The 20,739-nt window shown below is 42.0% G+C and overlaps 1 protein-coding gene and 1 pseudogene across 8 annotated transcripts in view; one reads left to right on the top strand and one right to left on the bottom strand.

Moving 5' to 3' along the window:
* Window positions 1–20,739, top strand: part of JADE2 (jade family PHD finger 2) — a 210,288-nt gene that overhangs the window by 68,237 nt on the left and 121,312 nt on the right. For all 8 annotated transcript variants that reach the window (XM_043983149.1, XM_043983153.1, XM_043983148.1 and 5 more), the window contains one exon: window positions 14,389–14,546. In XM_043983149.1, coding sequence (XP_043839084.1) covers window positions 14,389–14,546 — 158 coding nt within the window. The remainder of the gene's footprint in view (window positions 1–14,388; window positions 14,547–20,739) is intronic.
* Window positions 3,156–4,042, bottom strand: LOC122740661 (annotated as a pseudogene).

The raw sequence follows: 20,739 nt of genomic DNA, 5'->3' as shown, positions 1-20,739 counted from the left end.
AGAGCTGAGGAAGGAACAGCCATCCTTTAGCAAGGTATAGGCCCCAGCCAGTAGTTATCTGCTTGTACTTGGCCTTAATTAGGTTATCCCCTGAGCCCTGGTAAGATTAAATGAACTGACCTCAATACCCTGCCTGGTTAGTGTTTGCTTTTGGTTTTTTTTTTTTTTTTAAGTATATAGTTCCTGCTTTTGGTCCAAGCACTCTCCCAACGGTGGCTATTTTCTTGGTCCTTGTATTCCCTCTTTAACTTATGGTTTCCACTGACCCTGAGGGATGTTCAAGCTTGCTTGTTTGTTTATTCTCCAACTAAATGGTATCTAAAGATAATACCAGCTCCTGCCCTGCCCCTCACAGGTGACACGGGTAAGGCTGAAGCAGGCTGATTAGAAGGCATTGGATGTCTTAGGCTGTTGCAAGGCTCCAAGATTATTTGGTATAATAACTGATGGACGTGAGAGGTGAAAATCATCACTTTTCATTAGCAGGCAGTTCTGCATTCTGCATGAGGTGGAACTGGTTGCCCTCTTTGTTTCAGGTACAACCAGATAGTAAATGTTCTAGAGAAAAACCTGTATTGCTTGAAATGGATTTTGAGAATCCTCTTCCCCCTTCTTTCCTCCTCCTCCCCATTCCCATAGAGATGCCAGTAATGGCATCCTATCACAGAAAGAACTGATACATAAAGGAAACAGGTTGAAGGTCCTTCATTATTTATTCATCCTGGAGTGATCAGGAAGGGGGGATTCACAGACCCTAGGCTGGGACCACACAGGAATATTTGGCAAGCTTTAGGTAGTGGTCCTTAGCATTATTCAAGCATTTAGTCTTTTGTCTTTTTTTTTTTTTTTTGTGAGGCAATTGGGGTTAAGTGACTTGCCCAGCGTCAAGTATCTGAGTAAGTGTCAAGTATCTTAGGCCAGATCTGAACTCAGGTCCTCCTGACTCCAGGGCCGGTGCTCTATCCACTGTGCCACCTAGCTGCTCCCAAGCATTTAGTCTTTATTTGCTTGCTCCCTCCCAGTTTAAAAAAAAAAATCACTTAGAAGCTCAAAATACATATTCCTCCTTCTAGAGAGACATTCCAAACACCAAGTAGCTTTGGAATTTCTGTCCCATTGTGAAGTCTTTCACAACTTTATAATTTCATTATCTGAAGGATTTAGGATGTAAGTTTTTAAGATTTTTAGAATGTAAGTTCCTGGGGGAGGGACTGACTCCCTTTTATCCCTAGCACACAGTAGCTGGCAAATAGTTGTTGTTGTTCAGTCCGACCTGTGAGTTCCTTAAGAACAGAGACTAGATTTTGCTTTTTTTTTGTATCCTCAAGACTTAGTACAGTGCCCGGCACCTAGTAGGTGCTTAATAAACACTTGTTGACTTGTTGATTGTCACCCTCTTAATTTATAGATAAGGAAACTGAGTGTTTCATAGTAAATAGTAATTCTAGTATTGGACCACTGTTCTTTATGTTCTGTCTACATCCCTTCCATGTTTGAAATTGACCCTGGGGAATCATATGATCCCATGGATTTGTGACATTGAGAAATAACCTACATTATCAGTATTTCTTTACTACCAACAGGTTGCTATTGAGATGTACATAGATCATGGCCTCCTTGCTTAAGGAACTTACTACAAAACCATCAACTATTATATTATTATTATTATTATTTCTTTTTAAAAGAAGGTAAATATACTCACAGAATGCCCATCTTCCTCTTTGGGGAGTGGGGGTTGGGAAGCTAGTGGTGGTCACTTTTTTTTTTTTTTTAGTGAGGCAATTGGGGTTAAGTGACTTGCCCAGGGTCACACACCTGGTAGGTGTTAAGTGTCTGAGGCTGGATTTGAACTCAGGTACTCCCAAATCCAGGGCCCGTGCTCTATCCACTGCACCACCTAGCTGCCCCCAGCTGGTGGTATTCAGAGTTGATCAGAATCAATATCTATTTTCTACCTTATGAGAAGCATGTGCATGCACGGAAAACGGAGGCATGTATGGGGTATAGGGATATGTAATTATTTACAATGTAATGATTGAAATGACGCTACCTACTGGAGACTTACTATAGGAAAGCTCCGCCATGAGGAGAATGCCTCAGAGGGCAAGGCCATGCGGCTTTTCCTTGGCGTCAGGAAGTAACGTTTGCACATGGGTACTGTCTATCAAGGCTACCAGCCAATCAACTTGAGGAGCCTCCCATTTTCTGGGAGGGGACAGGAAGGAGGAAGGAGGGCCTGCGTGGAGAGGTCTGTCTCTTTTTGGTTCCTGACTTCATGGTGGTGGTGGCAGCGGCACAGGACTTCACAGGAAAATTGAGGAAAGATAGGATTGCCAGGCTGTTGGAATTCTGTTCTCAATCTTTCAATAAACTCTTAAAAACCTAAACTTGTTTTATCAGTGATTTTAGTCAGTTTCACCCAAAACTGGGGGAACAGATTAGAACCCACATTTAGAATCTTAAATTACACAACAAACACAAGAAAATAACTACTAAGTCATTCACAGTCGAACATTGTATATAATATTGCTGTTACTGCGTACAAAGTTCTCCTGGTCCTTCTCCTTTCATTTTGCATCAGTTCATGTAAGCTCCTCTGAAAGCATCTTGCTCATCATTTCTTATAGCACCATGGTATTTGATGTTGAAGATCTTAAAAGATAAGATTCAGTGAGCACCAGTGTGGTTAGAGAAGGCTTCATGGTGGGAATTGAACTGGATCCTAAAGGGTGGAACTAATTTCCCTTAAATGTAGCATAGGTAAAAAAGGTAATTTTAAAAGATTTTAATTTAGATAAAGACATGGATGTCACATCCCAGATTAGTTATAAAGGAAGTGTGGTGTAGCGGAAAGAACAATGAATTTGGAATCAGAGGACCTGAGTTCAAATGCTGACTTTTCCTTTCTATCTGAGCTGTTTTAGGAAAGTCACTTTCTCTCCCTAGGCCTCAATTTCCTCATTTGTAAAATAAAATAAGGAATTCTATACTTTTTTTTTTGGTGGGGCAGTGGGGGTTAAGTGACTTGCCCAGGGTCACACAGCTAGTAAGTGTCAAGTGTCTGAGACCTGATTTGAACTCAGGTCCTCTTGAATCCAGGGCCGGTGCTTTATCCACTGCACCACCTCGCTGCTCCAATTCTATACATTTTTTTTACATCAAATTGAGAAAATATTTTAATGGGTCTCTTTAAAGGAAATAACAGTTTTCTTTTTAAAAGTAAAACAAAAGAATCGTTATGAAGTCCAGCGCCACCAAGCTACCTTCATTCTGTCCCAAAGAGCTGTAAGAGAATCAAAAGCAGGACGGACATCCAAGATGGTAAATTGATAGTCCTTATTTACTTCTCCACCATCATAATAATCAATAACATATCTAACTTCCGTTCCACAACGATTAACAATCCAGTCATGTCTGTCAAATGGCAATTCATATCCCATCCATGAGCGAATTTTAGCTCTTGGTGAATAGTCCTTAGCTTTACCTCCAAATCGGATCCGTGTTGGGCCACATGGGCACTCAGCAGCATGAAGAGCTTCCCATTTTAAAATCTCCTTCCAAGCTTGTTCATTATTCTGATTGTGAATCTTACTAATATTATACATATGTCATCATCTTTCCACTTCCACCCTTTTCTTAACATGGCATTCCAAAACATCTGCTCTGAAGGGTAAACCCACTTTTTTTCTGAATCTGCCCTGGGAATTGATGATTCTTCCCTAACAGTTGACAGTGCAAATGGCTGACCAGGGGATGGTGTCTGATTAGGTGGTGGCATCATGTTTGAAGGATCTATATCATCTTTACTTTGATGGCCTGCTGATGTTACTGGACATTCCACATATTCATATGCTCGATCCTGATGTGCAGGTACTGAGTCAGATTGACTTTCACAAGTTTTATCAGATGGGTTTTTATTCACTGGACAGCCTTTTTCTTTTACTTGGTGCATTGGGCATTCTGGAGGTGGAGAGCTTGCCTGATGCTCTGAAGCAGTTGAGGCCTGCACTGCAACAGCAGGAGTGGGTGTGGATGTCCCCATGGTCTGAATCACCTTTTGGAAAACGATTCTAAATATACATCTGCCCCGGTCGCAGTAGCGGGAGCTGTGTGTCCCTCTTGACCCTGAGCCCGCTCCGTCCTCAATTCTGTACTTTTTTTTTTTTTTTTGCAGGGCAATGGGGGTTAAGTGACTTGCCCAGGGTCACACAGCTAGTAAGTGTCAAGTGTCTGAGGCTGGATTTGAACTCAGGTATTCCTGAATCCTGGGCCAGTGCTTTATCCACTGCGCCACCTAGCCGCCCCCAATTCTATACATTTTTAAAGGAAAGTTAAGAGAAAGTTAAGGGGGGGGGCAGCTAGATGGCACAGTGGATAGAGCACCGGCCCTGGAGTCAGGAGTACCTGAGTTCAAATCTGGACTCAGACACTTAACACTTAGTAGCTGTGTGACCCTGGGCAAGTCACTTAACCCCAATTGCCTCACTTAAAAAAAAAAGAGAGAGAGAGAGATTGGGGGGGGGTGTCTATTCCTAACCCATGATGATGATGGTAGTGGTGGTGATGATGATAAGAGCACTTGTACTGTATTTTAAGGTTTGAAAATCACTTTGTATATGTTATATGGTGATGTTATCCTGTACAGTAAGCAGCTCTGTCTTCTGTTTCCAACCTCAGCAGAAAGCTGGACATTTATAAACTTGATGTGAATTTAAGTTGCAGGACTTTTAGCGATATATGTGTATATAATTTATCTATACATTCATATATACATAGACACACATATACATATGCACACATATATTATAACTGCTTGGCCAGCTGGAGAGTTCAGAATCACTTGCACCTGTGTTTTAGTCACTAAAGCCCACTCCTCCTTAAGTAAAAGGCCCAATAAGTCTAGAAGGCTTAGAAGAATGCCTTTGTTGTGATGTGAAATATGTTCTGGTTAGTTAGCCTGGAAAGGACTGAACAGAGGTGAATAATAAAGAGGAAAAAGAAAGGCGATTCTGAGAGGGCAGCTAGTCTCTTTGGATGAGTTCCTTTACCAGGCCCAGATGCACTGTATTCCAGAGTGCTGAAAGGGTCTGGTGGATGTGATTGTTGAGCCAGGGGTGCAGGCCCAGGAAAGCCCTAGCGTCCCAATGTTCAAAAAACAAAAGAACATAGGGCCTGCAAACTACAGAGAGAAAGTTTGATTTAGATTCCTGGCAGAGTTGTGGAGCATTAATAATAATAGCTGACATTTGTTTGGCACTTTAAAAAGTTTTGTTAAATACTTTATACGCATTGGCCCAAACTTAGCAAAACTGCACTAAGACAGTATAAAATGTATAGTGTTTAACAAAACCTTTTAAGTGTCAAATGAATGTCAGCTGTTATTATTATTATTGATGTTCTGAATTTGAAGAGAGTGGGGCTCAATGAGATTGAGTAGTTTAGTTTGCCTGCAGTGACACAACTAGCCAAGTGTCAAAGGTGAGATTTGAATCCAATTTTCTCCTGACTGATCTCAAAATTCAATGCACTTTCTAATATAGAATGGATGGTTAGTGAGCATTTTGGTAAAAGAAACTGTGATCACAGAGTCATTATGGATTTATCAAGAACAAGTCATATCAGATCAAATTAATTTCCTTTTTTTTTTTTTTTGACAAGATAACCAGATCAGTGGAATTTATAGACATTATACGTTTTCTTGTTGTTCAGTTGTTTTTGACTCTTTGTGACCCCATGTGGGGTTTTCTTGGCAAAGATACTGGGGTGTTTGGTGTTTTCTTCTCCACCTCATTTTACAGGTGAGGAAACTGAACCAAACAGGGTTAAGTGACTTACTTGGCCAGGGCCACACAGCTAGGAAATATCTGACACTATATTTGAACTCTGATCTTTCTGGCCACAGGCCCAGTGTTCTATCGATCCACTGAGCCATCTATTTCAGCAAAGCAAATATTTTTATATCGTGGACATACTATAATTTATATTTCAGCTGAATTCTCTCATGCTCTCCTTTGTGGACAAAAGGGAGATCTGAGCTGGGTGATAGTACAGGTGCTCCTTCCAGTTTTATTTATGCATGTTTTGTTGTTTGTTCTTTGTTTTCAAAGAAGACTGATGACGTCACAGTGTTAGAGTCAGAGTATGGTGTGTTTGGCTGTGGCTGATCAGATCCATACAAGTTTGGGTTTTGTATTTTGACTGCCTTGATAAGCAGGCCAGGGTTGGATAACACGCAATTTTTTTTAAATAAAGTATTTATTTATTTTCTCCCGTTACATGTAAAGATAGTTCTCAACTTTTGTTTATACAAGCTTTGCAATTTCAGATTTTTCACCCTCCCTCTCCCCTCCACTAGACAGCAGGTAATCTGATATAGGTTTTATATATATATAATAACATTAAACATATTTCTGCATTAGTCATGTTATGAGAAAAATCAGAGCAATGAGGAAAAACCTCATAAACAGCACCAAAAGCAAAAGAAATAGTACGGTTCATTCAGCATCTATACTCCTTTTTTTTTTTTTTCCTGGATTTGGAGATCTTCTTCCATCATGAGTCCCCTGGAACTCTTCTGTACCATTGCACTGGTGAGAAGAATACAGTCCATCACAGTAGATCAACACACAATGTTGATGATACTGTGTACGATGCTCTTCTGGTTCTGCTCATCTCACTCATCATAAGCCCACGCAAGACCCTCCAGGTTTCTCTGAACTCCTGCTCATTGTTTCTTACAGCACAATAGTATTCCATTGTATTCATAGACCACAACTTGTCTAGCCATTCCCCAATTGATGGGCATCCCCTCAACTTCCAATTCCTTGCCACCATGTAAAGAGCAGCTATGAATATTTTTGTACATGTGGGTCCTTTCCCCCTTTCCATGATCTCTTTGGGAAAAAGACCCAAAAGTGGTATTGTTGGATCAAAGGGTATGCACAGCTTTATGGCCCTTTGGGCATAATTCCAAATTGCTTTCCAGAATGGTTGGATCAGTTCACAGCTCCACCAACAATGCATTAGTGTTCCAGTTTTTCCACAGCTTCTCCAACATTTATTATTTTCCTTTTTTGTCATTTTAGCCAATCTGATAGGTGTCAGGGACACACAATTTTTAGGGTACCCTTTCTAGCTCTTTTCTCCCGTCAGGAGGTGAGCAGTGCAGTCTTTAAAAGGGCTGTTCAGACACCCAGGGTGCTGCCAAATCCCACTGCTGCTTCAGTACAGCGAGAAGATGACTCAGTACCCTGGACTGCCTATGTGCAGGGTTGTGACTGTAGCTCCCAGTGTATCCACACCTGCTGTGGATCCAGAACCTAAGGGTGGATAAAGTAGTAGATGATGGGTGACGTCTTGACTTGCATATGAATTTTACTTAAATGAAGCAGAATTGCACAGAGTTGTCAGGCTTATTCTCTCTTCCAGAGTCCTTGGTGTCCAGTGGCAAGATAGAAGTCCAGATGACTGGTTATGGTGTGGGATCAGCGGATGACTTTGGTGTTATCTAAGACTGGCCAAGTTCTGAGTGCTCCACAGCTCCTGGTTTAGCTGCCTTCATGGCCATTGGAACAAGGTTGCTCCTGTCTCCTCATTCTACTGGGAGAAGTCTATACATGCTGGGGTACACAAACCCATTCATGAGTTAGGAGGATATCTACCTAAGCATGTGAAGACTTCTCCCAGTGGAAGGGACAGATGAAAACAATCTTATTCCAGCCATGAAAGTGACTGAAGCGGGAGCAACAGAGTGCTCAGAGCTTAGTCAGTCTTAGATCATGCCTAGATCATTCAATGCATTCCAAGCTATTACTGGTCTTCTTGACTTCTGTCTTGCCACTGGACACTGATGACTCGGAAAGAAAGAGTGAGGCTGACAACTGTGCAACTCTGCCTTACTTAAGACAAATTCATATGCAAGTCAAGATATTACTCAAGGTATTGCATAGGGAGGGTCGAGGAGGGAGGGAGGAAGAAAATTTAGAACACAAAGTTTTTAAAAATCAATGTGAAAAAATTTGGTTTTTTTCTTTTTTTTTTTACATGTAACTTGGAGAAAATTATAAATAAAAAATTAAAAAAAAAAAGATAACACCCAAGGTGTCATCACTGGTGTTTATGGAGTGTTCAAGGAGGATTAGTATCTCTGGTGAGAAGACTTGCTGAACCCTTTCAGTGCTGTTCACCCACCTTTGGTGTCCACCTGTCACTTGACTCTTACCTGTGGCTCCAAAAAGTGGCCACACCCTGGCAGAACTGTCTTGGCCAGTGGGCCAAACCATGTTGAGAGTAGCCAAAGGGCCTCAAATCCATCTGTGAGTTGGGGGGAATTTTATGTATAAACACTCTTAGGATGACCTGAATTGGGTGACTATTTTACATAAGTTAAAGGTTAAATATCCAAGAAATTTTGATAATCAAAGTTGGTGTTTTTTTAGTTAGTCTTTATCTGCACAGTTTTTATTGTTGCATAGAGGTGCCCTAGAGTTTCAAAGACTATGCAAGGTTTTCTGCAAGCTTTTCCCCCACCTCTCCCAGTGTTTTTCACTGTTTCTAGACAGTGCTACCCAGGATTTTCTGTTAAGAATCTGAAATGTTTTGCAGTTCATCTTGAACTCCAAACCAGCATTGTAATTGGCAAGAAGGTCAAGTATTTGCTGGCTGATTCCACTTCTGGGCTCTTATGGCCTCCTCGCTATGACCCTTGTTTTGCATTGTCAGGCTTCTCTAAGAAATGACAATAACCAGTCTACCTTGTCAAAAGTCACATTGTAGCACGGAGATGATTAAGTTCCAAAAATGGGCCAGCAGACAGAGTACAGGCTGTGATAAGTTCTGCCAAGCTAGAAATGCATGAAGCAAAACACATTGTTTGAGAACTGAGGGTGGAGAGCCTCATCCATACTAAGTTGGACATTGCAATCCATGAAGCAGATAAATAAGCATAATGGCCCTTGATCCTGGATAACCTTCTATTTCCGTAGTAGTTGGCAAAATGCCAGAACAGGGGGCAGAGGTCATTCAGAACCACCTGTAATTCACAGGCACATCTACACATGTTAGCTTCATTTTTTTTTTCTTTTTAAAAATTTTTTAATTAAAAAAATTTTTTTTTATTCTTAAATAAGACATCTTTATCCGATGACAACTGATACTCAAATAGAGGAACTAAATTATCTTTGCAGACATTTTTGCTATATACAAAACCTGAAAGCAGTTCCTAATAAATGAAAGGATAGGTCACAGGCTTATCCAAGAAGCCAGTAGAGGAGTGGGCAGGGTTGTTTTCATAGACAAAGACAAAGAAGAACTTCATTCTATGGGACAGTTGGTCATCTCATCTTGAAGTATTCATGCAAGGAAACTACTATGAACAGAGCTGAAATGAATGCACCAACATAGGTTGCCAAGGTAGATGTAAGAAAAATTGTAAAAAGAGCCTGACAAGAACCTAGGCAAAACTTGTACATTGCTTGATATGTCCCTCTGATGTGAAAGTGTATCAGAGGATAACAATTTTTAAAAGGTTAAAATATTTGGTTTGGGATAAAGAGATGAAAGACCAAAGACTTCTGTAATGCTCAGATGCCTGAAACTAATATTTTCCTGAAGAAGAGAATTGAAAAATGTTGAAAGTGAATTTTATTTTTTTATTCCATACTTAAACATCAACTAAAATGACCATGCCCACATACAAAATAGAACACAGAATTGTACTAATCTTTCTTATGTAGAGTTTGCTTTTCTTTTTAAGTATATAATAAATTCAGCATGTAACTTTCAAAGCTGTCCCACTTGTCTGTGATTCCTTTTGGCCCTCTTTTTTGTTCTCTACATGTTTTTTTCAAAAGGCTGGAGCAATTGCAAATGGCAAACTCTGAACTTTCCCAAAAATGGGCTGTATCTTAACAGACAAGAATCAGCTAACCGAAGATACGGGAATCATTTCAAAATCCAAGATAACTGGCTAGCGCAAAGGTCAAAATTAACATTGAATTAGGAAAAAAAAAATGGTGAAGATGAGAGAAAGGCACTGCATGCAGATTACAGCAGCCCAGTCCAATCTTTTTAAACAAGTTGTTCATGCTGAGAAATGGGAAATGGATAAAAGTAAAGACTTCATTTAAGCTGATAATTTTAAACTTTTCAGAATGAACATGAGAGAGCTTTTGCTGACTGAACTTGTGACAGAATTACAGTGTCTTAGAGCTGCAAGGACCTTTAAAGATTGTCTAGTGTTGCTCTTCCTTCAGCCGTCCTCCCCCTTTGAGAGAAAAAAAACTAAGACTCTGAATTTCAAGTATGGATCTAGCCAATCTCACCCACTTTCCCTTCCTCCCAAGGAAATTATACTAGTACAGGGGCATGCTGTAGACATAAGATATTTGGATTTCAGCAAAACATTTAAAAAAGTTTCTTATGCTATTCTTGTAGGCAAGATAGAGGAATGCAGGCCAGATAATTTAGTAATGACTGAAGGACCAGACTTAGAGAGCAGTCATTAAGAGTTGGGGTTGTAGAGTTCTCCAGGGATCTGTCCATAAGCCCTCTGATCAAAACATTTTTATTAATAACTCGGATAAAGCCACAGAGGCTTGTCAGATTTCTGGAAGGCCTGAAGCTTCAAGGACTGGCAAACTTAGCGAATGAAAAAATCCAAAAAGGTCTCACCAAGGTAATAGTGTGGGCTGGATCTAGGAAAATGGGGTTCAGTAGGGATAAATGTAGAGTTCTGCACTCAGGTTCATAAAATCAACTTTACAAGTACAGGATCAAGAAGTCCTGGCTAGTAGCCTGCCTGGGTGAAAGAATGTGTAGGGGTATCTATGACCTAAAAGCAGCCCCCCAAATTAATAAAACCCTAGACTTTGTTCTAGAAGGGAAAAGCAGGAGACAAAGGGAGGAAAGAGGCCTGCTGTACTCGGCCCTAGTTAAACTGCATCTGGAATACTATGCCCAGTTTTGAGAGCCGTATTAAAAACTTCCCAAAAAACTCCAAACTTGTTTTATTCCTGTTTTATTTTAATAGCACAGCCACTCCTGGATATGCCTACACCCCCAATTGACCCTTCCCTTGTAACAAAAAAAAGTAATTAAGAATCCCCACCCCCTCAAAAAAAAAACCAAACTACAACAACATTGCATCAGACAGGATATACAATATTCTCTGAAAATGTGTGGTCTCCTGCTTCTCTGACATATGAAGGGAAACATGTTTCATTATTTGTTCCCTGGGACGGATAATGGTGTTTACAGTCACCTTGAGTTTGGCTTCCTTTTGATAATGTTTTCATTTACACAATTGTAGTCATAGTATAAATCGTGTTTCTGGTTTTGTTCATTCATTGCATCAGTGCATATAAATTTTCCTGAATTTTTCTGAATTCCTTGTATATTTGTCATTTCTTACTGCACAGTAGTATTCCATGATATTCTTAGGGCAGGAAGCTAGGTGTCACAATGGAGAAAGTGACGGCCCTAGAGTCAGGAAGACCTGAGTTCAAATCCAGATTCAGATACTTACGAGCTATGTGACCCTGGGCAAGTCACTTATCCCTGTTTGCCTTGGTTCCTTCCTCTGTAAAATGAGCTTGAGAAGGAAATAGCAAACCATTCCAGTATCTTTGCCCAAAGAACCCCACCTAAATGAGATTACAAAGAGTCAGACTCAAGGGGGCAGCTAGGTGGCCCAGTGGATAAAGCACTGGCCTTGGATTCAGAAGGACCTGAGTTCAAATCCGGCCTCAAGACACTTGACACTAGCTGTGTGACCCTGGGCAAGTCACTTAACCCTAATTGCTGGGGGGGGGGGTGGAAAAACAAAACATAGTCGGACACAACTAAAACAACTGAACAGCAACAAAAGTCTTCATAAGTTACAGTTTGTTCAGCCAATCTTTATTCATTGGGCAGGCCCTACTGAAACTGGTTGACATTCGAATTAAATAAAATACTCAAAGCTCATCTCACAGTGAACAAAAAGAGGTTTACTGGGCCATAGAAAGGATACTCAGCAAGGATACAGCATTGCTTTGGGTCAACATGACCGACCCCTCTTTTTTTCATCCAGAACCCTGTCTGATCAGCAAGGTACAATATGGTTAGTTGTTCATCAGTGGCATATCCAACAAGTCTGAGGGAAATTGATTCCTCACAGTCTAGCCTTTTAGGTGTCCAGGAAGCCCCAGGAGGAAGGAAGGAAACTAGCATTTATTAATTAACTTGTGCCAGGCACAAGTGCTAAGCACTTTACAAATATCTCATTTGATCTTCACAACACCCCTGGGAGATAGGTGTTATTATTTTCCTCATTTTAGAATTGAGGAAACTGAGGCAAACAAGGGTTAAATAACTGTCCCTAGGTGACATGGCTAGTAAGTGTCTGAGGCTAGATTTGAACTCAGGTCTTTCTGACTCAAGGCCCAGTGTTCTACCAAGCTGCCTCAGGCAACGAGACCAATCAAATCTCAGGGATTGCTTCCTTCCCTTCTATGGGAAAAAAATATTAGCCTAGATTACCTGAAAGGATTCCCAGTAGATATCAGTTCTCCCATAGGCTCAAAGAGGTGGCTTGCTCAAGGTCACACACTCCCTGATCTAGTGGTGGAGCCAAGCAAGATTCTTACCCAAGTCTTCTCATTACAAATACAATATTCTTTCAAGTATAACACAAACTTTTTCTCTTATGTTCATCATCTCTTAAAAATGCAAAATATTTTCTAAGGCTCACCCAAACACAAAAATACTGAATTTCAAAAATGCCACAAAATGGGAAGGGTAATGATATTCTATGGTATCTCTTTGCCTGTGAACATCTTATTATTTATTTCATTTATCAGGCAGATTTTATTCTCCCTATTTTCAAAAACCAAGGAAAAGGTATGTTTTTAGATTTCTCAGTCTTTCCAGAAAACCAAAACTCACTGAGCTGCTTCTCACTGTATTGAAGTGATTCTTTTTTCTCTGATCCTTTGACCCTCCATGAGCTCCCAGAAAGCAGCAGGGACCGTGTATCACTTAATCTTTTGATTTCTCTCTCTAATTCCTTGTGAGAAAATCTAGTTTACAAGTACTTGAGATGCCACTTAAAGTCTGAGAGAATGCCCTGGGAGACTAAGGGATGTCTGGGAAACCAGGTGGGTCAGGTGACTTTGCCCAAGGCCACAGGTCATGTCTTGGGTCTTGAACCTAGGTGTTCTTGACCCCAGGCTTGTTCTCTTTTTACTACCACCATTAGCTCCCACATCGCTCTCTCTCTCTCTCTCTCTCTCTCTCTCTCTCTCTCTCTCTCCTTTTAAGGGGCTGGAACAGAATTTATTATGCCTCAGGTGACTCCCAAAATAACCGAGGTGGCAACCACGGTATCTGGGAAGACAAAAATAGAAAGAGAAATGGTTAAGAGAGATAAGTGGGGGGCAGCTAGGTGGCGCAGTGGATAGAGCATCAGCCCTGGAGTCAGGAGGACCTGAGTTCAAGTCTGATCTCAGAAACTTGACACTTACTAGCTGTGTGACCCTGGGCAAGTCACTTAACCCCAATTGCCTCACCAAAAAAAAAAAACACATAATAAAAAAAAAGAGAGAGAGAGATAAGCGGGGAAGCCACATCATGCCATTGGAACATTTCATTCTGCTTGTGTGTTTTTTTTAAAGGTATAGAATAGGGGCAGCTAAGTGGCGCAGTGGATAGAGCATCGGCCCTGGAGTCAGGAGGACCTGAGTTCAAATCCGGCCTCAGACACTTAACAATTATTAGCTGTGTGACCCTGGGCAAGTCACTTAACCTCAGTTGCCTCACTTAAAAAAAAAGGTATAGAATAAATTTCACATGTTGCTTTTAAACCTGCTGTCTTTGTGCTTCCTTCTAAACTTTTTTCTGTGCATTCTTGTGTCTTTACATAGTAAGTGCTTAGTGGATAGGGCACTGAATCTGTGTTCAAATCCTACCTCAGATATAGCATGGGGAAGTCTCTGTGTCCCCTCATCTGTAAAATGAAGGGGGTGGAGAGGCAGCTAGGTGGTGCAGTAGATAAAGCACCAACCCTGGATTCAGAAGGACATGAGTTCAAATTTTACCTCAGACACTTGACACTAGCTGTGTGACCCTGGGCAAGTCACTTAACCCCAATTACCTCACCCCCCAAAAAAAATTTAAAATGAAGAGGGTGACCTGGATGGTCTCAAAGGTTCCTTTCAACTTTAAATCCATTAGATTTTAATCTCCTTGAGGGCAGGGACTCTGCCCCTTTTTTGTATCCTCAGTGCTTACTTAGCACATTGCTTGGCTACACAGTAAGAGCATAATAAATGTTTATCAGTTGATTATGATCCCACTGTTCTTTTCCCTGGCTCAGTTTCAAGCTGTTTCCTTTTCTACCTCTTTGTCCAGGTGTTCCGGACGGACCTGATCACAGCCATGAAAATCCCGGACTCGTATCAACTCAGCCCGGATGAGTACTATATCCTGGCAGATCCCTGGCGGCAGGAGTGGGAGAAAGGTGTGCAGGTGCCAGCAGGCACAGAGGCCATCCCTGAGCCCGTGGTGAGGTGAGTGCATCCTGTGGTTTCCTGCTCGGTGCCCTGGTTCTTGGTGGCTGCCTGGCTCGATTGATCATTTTAAGAATCATCTTCATTCATACCTCATCCTGGCTTTGTCTGTGCAGCACTAGAGTCTCGGATGTTCTCTGGGGATCCCCAGGAGTCTATGGATTTTTAGTGATGGGGGTGGGGGGCAATGGAGTAGAACGCTTCTCAGACCTTGCTGATACTTATTTTATGGGCCAAGCACTCAAGGAAGGCTGGTTTAAAAACCATCCCTAAAAGGTTCCCCTGCATTTTATAATTCCCATTATAAAAAGAATTCAGAATTCCCAGGCTTCTTCCTCCCTTTCCAGTCTTCTTACGCTTTCCTCCCCTTCACATGCTCCAGGAACACTGTCCTGCTTGCTGTTCCTCACACCCACATCTCTTTGCCCAGGCTGTCCTTCAGGCCTAGAATGCTTTCCCTCTTCATCTCTTCTGCTTCCTTCAAGACTCAACTCAAATCCCATTTTCTTCAGGAAGCCCGACCCTCCCCACCATGCTTCCTCCAGTAACTTCCTTCCAGTCTTAGAATCTTAGCCTCGATGCATTCTGCACACAGTGATTTGTGTGCTGTCTCTTCCATTGGATGGTGAGCTCGCTGAAGGCAGGGATCTTCTCTTTGCTTTTCTTTCTTTCCCTGGCACTTTGCAGTGTGGCTGGCTAGAAGGTAATTTAATAAATCCTTATTGAAGACTTACTAACTAGTTCCCTTAAAGTAGGGGTCCCTAACCTTTCTGATCCCTGTTCCTCTTAGCTTTTAAGGAAATCTTTCCACATCCCCTGTTCAATATGAAAACATATAAATTCATGGGGCAGCTAGGTGGCTCAGTGGATAAAGCCCTGGCCCTGAAGTTGGGAGGAGACGGTTAGTAGCTGTGTGACCCTGGGCAAGTCACTTAACCCCAATTGCCTTAAACATCTGGGGCTATCCGCAGTCATCCTGATAATATATCTTGCCACTGGACTAGGATGGCTTTGGAGAAGAGAGTGAGGCAGGTGACTTTGCATAGCCCTTCCTTACTTATTCCAATTCATTGCAAATCATGACTTGTCATTGTTCTCTTTGAGAACAAAAGACAACAACAACAATAGAAATTCATACCTATGCACATGAGAAATAAAATAGATTATTTTTTTCTTCTTCAAGAGTATACCAAAATTGGGACAGCTAGGGAGCCCAGTGGATAGAGCACCAGCCCTGAACTGAGATTTACAAGCTGTGTGACCCTGGGCAAGTCACTTAACCTTGATTGCCTCCCAAAAAAAGAGTATACCAAAATTTCTTTTAACTACATTTATTAAAAGTCAATTCAGTGTCTCAAAGACCTCAATCTCATTAGAATTGGCTCAAGGAGGGAATAATGTACACACTCAATTGGGTGGAATAATCTCTCTAACCCTGTAGGAAAATAGGAGGGGAAGGGGATAAAGAGAGAGGGGCAAAAGAAGGAAGGGCAGAGTGGGGGAGGGGACGGACAGAAGCAAATCCCTTTTGAAGAGTGATAGGATGAAAGAAGATGGATAATAGAATAGTCATGGGGAAGGGAATAGGATGGAAGGGAAACAGTTAACAATAGTAATCAATGAAAAAGAGAAAAGGGGGGAAAATTGTACAAAAAATATTTATAGCAACTCTTGGTGGAGGCTAAGAATTGAGAATCAAGGGAATGTCCATCAATTGAGGAATGATAGAAAAAACTGTGTTATATGATTGTAGTGGAATGGTCTTGTACTACAGGAAATGACAAATAGGATGATCCCCAAAAAACCTTGAAAGACTAATGAACATCAATGTATAGTGAAGTGAGCAGAGCTGGGAGGACATCGTGGGTAGTGACAGCAGTATTGTTCAGTGAGTAATTGTGAATGACTTAACTACTCTCAGCAGTGCAATGATCCAAGACAATCCCAAGGAGGCTTATTATGCACCCCCATAGAAAGAACTGATAAAAAGAACACTTGTGGATTGTACATATATAACCTGATTGCGATCTTGTGGAGGGGGGAGGCAAGGGAGGGAGGGAGAAAAATTTGGAACTCTAAATCTTATGGAAATGAATGTTGAAAACTACCCTTACGTGTAACTGGAAAATAAAATAAATGTTTGTTGTACGCCACTGACAAGCTAATCATGCCCCAGATTAGGAACAAACCAGTGTTTGTTTTTAGACCCTTTGCTGGAGGCAGAGTGGTGGTGTTAGGGCAAAGAAATTGACTGAGGTGTTTGGTCACCAGTTAGCAGGAGTTCTAATCAGAGATAAAGATCCATTCCCCAGACTCAGGCTCGTGTGTCCATTTCTAGGAGTGTGTGGGGGAGAGAGGGACCTGTGGGCTATGGGAATTGGGCAGGGAAGAGTCCCTAAAGAAAGAGGGATTTATAAAATCTGGTTCTAATCATGTTACTCCCCCGATTCTCTTCATGTCCTTTATTGTGCTACCCTTATATCAACTAAAGAAATTTGAGATTAGTATTCCCTTCAACTTGGATGTTCTAGTATCTTCTTCCAAGATTGGCATCCAAGGGGGTACTTCAGCTTTGACTCCCAAATGGTAGCCCTTTCTACCAACTTATGCTTCCTCATGAAGAAGGATGTTCTTTAGTTAATATCAGCTGATAAACCTATAGGCATTAGGTATCTGTGTGCTAGGTGCTGGGTCCGTCTCCATTCTCAAGGAGTTTAAATTCTATTTCAGGAGACAACATATACACAGATGAGTACACGTACAATAAATCCAGGCTAATTTGGCCTGGGGTGGTGTTGAGGTGGGGAGGATGAGCTAAGTCTTGATGGAAACCAGGGCTTGTGGGAAGAGAGAACCTGAGGCCCAGAGAAATGAAGAGACTTGAAGCTCAGCAGGGCCTAGCCTTAGGGTTGTGCTCTTGTTGCTTTTATTGAGTGCTCATATTCTCCATTGATCACTGAAAGGAGCCTTTCATCCTCCAGGGTTCTGCTCAGTAAAGAAAGTTGACAAAGGAAGGGTTCGAGGTCCTTCAGGTACCTGAGGCAGCCCTGGGGAAGGAGGCGGGGGAGAGGAGGGAGGGCCTGGATTGATTTAGGGGCATCCGTGCAGGAGGTAGGTGAAGCTGTTACTAGAAATATTCAGGTGGCTTACAGGCCAGGCATCACTGGGATTGACCTCACCATTTTGAAAGAGATGGGCTTGAGGTCATGGCAACCTTTTCGATTGGTGTCTGGATTAGTGACAAGAGAGATGGACTAGATAACCCCATTCAGGTTATCTAGAGGACTCTACTTTTTTCTTTCCTAGACCTCTGACTTCAAGATAACTGTAAGGCTCTTAGGTTAGTGAAGTACTTTCAGAATTCCCTGTTGAAGCTGCTAATAACAATAGCCAATATTGCCTTTCTGTCTGACTGTCTGTTTTTCAGTTGAACCTATGATTTTAGGGGTATAGGAAATTCAGGATTAGAGAACTCCCTCGGGGCAGCTAGGTGGCACAGTGGATAGAGCACCGGCCCGGAGTCAGGAGTACCTGAGTTCAAATCTGGCTTCAGACACTTAACACTTAGTAGCTGTGTGACCCTGGGCAAGTCACTTAACCCCAATTGCCTCACTTTAAAAAAAAGAGAGAGAGAGAGAGAGAATTCCCTCTACAGTCGAGAGTTGGCTGGGGAACTGAGAAGGTTAAGTGACTTGTCCAAAGTCACCATACCCAGATAGTATGGGTCAGAGGCTGGACTTATCATCATAGATTCATAGATTTAGAGCTAGAGGGAACATCACAGACCATCTAGTCCAACACCCTCATTTTACAGATGAGGAAACTGAGGTCCAGAGAGGTTAATTTGCCAAAGGTCATACAACTGGCAAACGTTTCCATAAATTTGAACCCAGGTCTTCATGACTCTGAGACTATATCCAGCTCTGTTTATTATTATACACTGCCTCTCCCTATCTTCTTTGAGCCTCACAACTCTCCTGAGAGGGTGGCAGGGTCAGCATTACTCCTAAATGCCAAGGGTTCTTGGTTTGTCATTGTATACGTTTCTGCCACCAGATCCCAAGTATCGCCTTCTGCAATAGTTTATGAGTTTCTGTGGCCCAAATATTTGTGATACCGGGGTCGACTTGGTGATGAACCTCTTCCGACTTAAATTAGTTGATCCTTGGAAAAGATTACACAAGCTGTCCCTTCTTTCCATTTTAATAGGATGCAGCTGATTTTGTGTGTCATTAAGGCCACCTCCATGCCATGATGCGAGACTCAGATATTTGTGGATAAGGGCTGAGTTTTTATTCAGTTGGTTTTAGTAGTGTCTGACTCTTTGTGACCCCATTTGGTGTTTTCTTGGCAAAGATACTGGAGTACTTTGCCTTTTCTTTCTCCAGCTCATTTTACAGATGAGGAAACTGAGGCAAGCAGGGTTGAATGACTTGCCCAGGGTCACACAGCTAATAAGTGTCTGAGGCTGGATTTGAACCCAGGAAGATGAATCTTCCTAACAATAGGCCTGGCACTCTATGCACTATGGCACCACCTAGCTGCTCAATCTTATGCTGGTAGCGTCCCCATTTTACAGATGTGAAGATTGGGGCCCAGAGAAATTAAGCGGCTTGGCCAAGGTCACAGTGACAAGACAATGGACTAGATGATAGGACCATAGATTTCAAGCCAGAAGGAACCTCAAAGTTCATCTCTCTTGTACCATCTCTTCATTTTAAAGATGAGCTGCCTGAGGTTAAGTCACTTATGCAAGGTCATATAGGTAGTAAGTGTCAGAATAGAATCTGAACCCAGATCCCATGACATCAAAGCCAGTGCTCTTTCTACTCTACCATACTGCCCCTCTCTCAACTGGAGAACAAGTAGTCAAGTAATTGTTAAAGTCAGGATTTGAACTCTGCTCAGCCTACAGGGTGATTCTTAGGCCTCTGATACCCGCTGAGATTGATGTTGGAGTCTGCTAGACTCCAGGACTTTCCTACAAGGAGGAAAACATCTGCAAGTCCCAGCAAGACTAAGGTGTTGAGACCGAGTGTGCTATTCCTCCCAGAACAATTTGTACCTTAATATTCTTGGTATAACATAAAGGGCCAGAGTTTGGGTCCTGGCCTGGTCAATAGTTTCGTGCGGCAACTGGGCAAAGTGGCCTCTCGGACGCCTTCTAGTTCTAATACTTCATGGCTCTGTCAGAGAGGAAGAAGAACAGACTAGAATTAGTCATGTTGGCTTTGGAATATAGTCAAAGGCCCTCTGCCCTTTGGTTTGAAGAAATTACTTGTCTTCTTCATCCAGCACGGCTTGGGATGAGACATGCTCGATGCTTTGAGGGTCACAGATAGGAGGACGTGGGTATTTCTCTCAAGGATTAACAGGGCTCAGACTTCATGGAGGCCAGACTGGTACCTGTTTTTTCTCTCAGTTGACCTATATATTTCATTCTTGGTATTTCTTCCTCCCAAAGATATAGAACTTTAGCAGGCAGAGGCCTTAGAGATTATTTGGTCCAATCTCCCCATTTTACAGATGAGAAAACATAGACCCAAAGAAGGGTAGTTACTTGCCCAAGTTCTCACAGAACCAGGCAGGAATATTCAAGCCCAGATCCTCTGAGTCAGAAGCAGTGTTCTTTCCCCTGAACTATATAGAAGGAGTCAATCCTAGGGAGAGATTTTCACTTTTGGGCATTGGGTCCCCATTTAAGACGAGTACTTTGTTAGAGGAGACCCATCCAAAGCTACCATATCACTGCGGATTTCAGAGGCTAGGGAATGTTGTCTCTCTGGAAGCTCCAATTATAGCCAGTACTACCTAAAATAGCTTGGAGTAAACTTTAGTACACGTGCGTCTGGTTCCCAGGAGTAAAAATTTTAAAAGAACTGAAACTTTAATGAGAAACCTAGACACAACAGAAAGGAAATGATCGAAGGGAGACAATCACTTGGCTTACCGGGGTGTTTGGGGGCATCTATTTTTAGATGCCTTTGATATACGTGTCATTCCAGCCTGGATGCAGAAGTGTATTTGTATAATGCCGAGGGCAGATTTGAGGTTATTTCCAGATGAGAAATGACAGCATGGGTTGATCTCTGTGCTAGGTGACATCTCAAAGGCAGACTCCATTTTGATGGGCTGGGAAGGACCCAGAAGTACAGAAGGAGCCCCTGGGGCAAGGGGAGGCAGGAAAGATATG

This window comes from Dromiciops gliroides, chromosome 2, assembly GCF_019393635.1.
Source record: "Dromiciops gliroides isolate mDroGli1 chromosome 2, mDroGli1.pri, whole genome shotgun sequence".
Taxonomy (NCBI): domain Eukaryota; kingdom Metazoa; phylum Chordata; class Mammalia; order Microbiotheria; family Microbiotheriidae; genus Dromiciops; species Dromiciops gliroides.
Note: the sequence above shows the minus strand (reverse complement) of the source record. Positions and strands in the feature narration are given on the sequence as shown.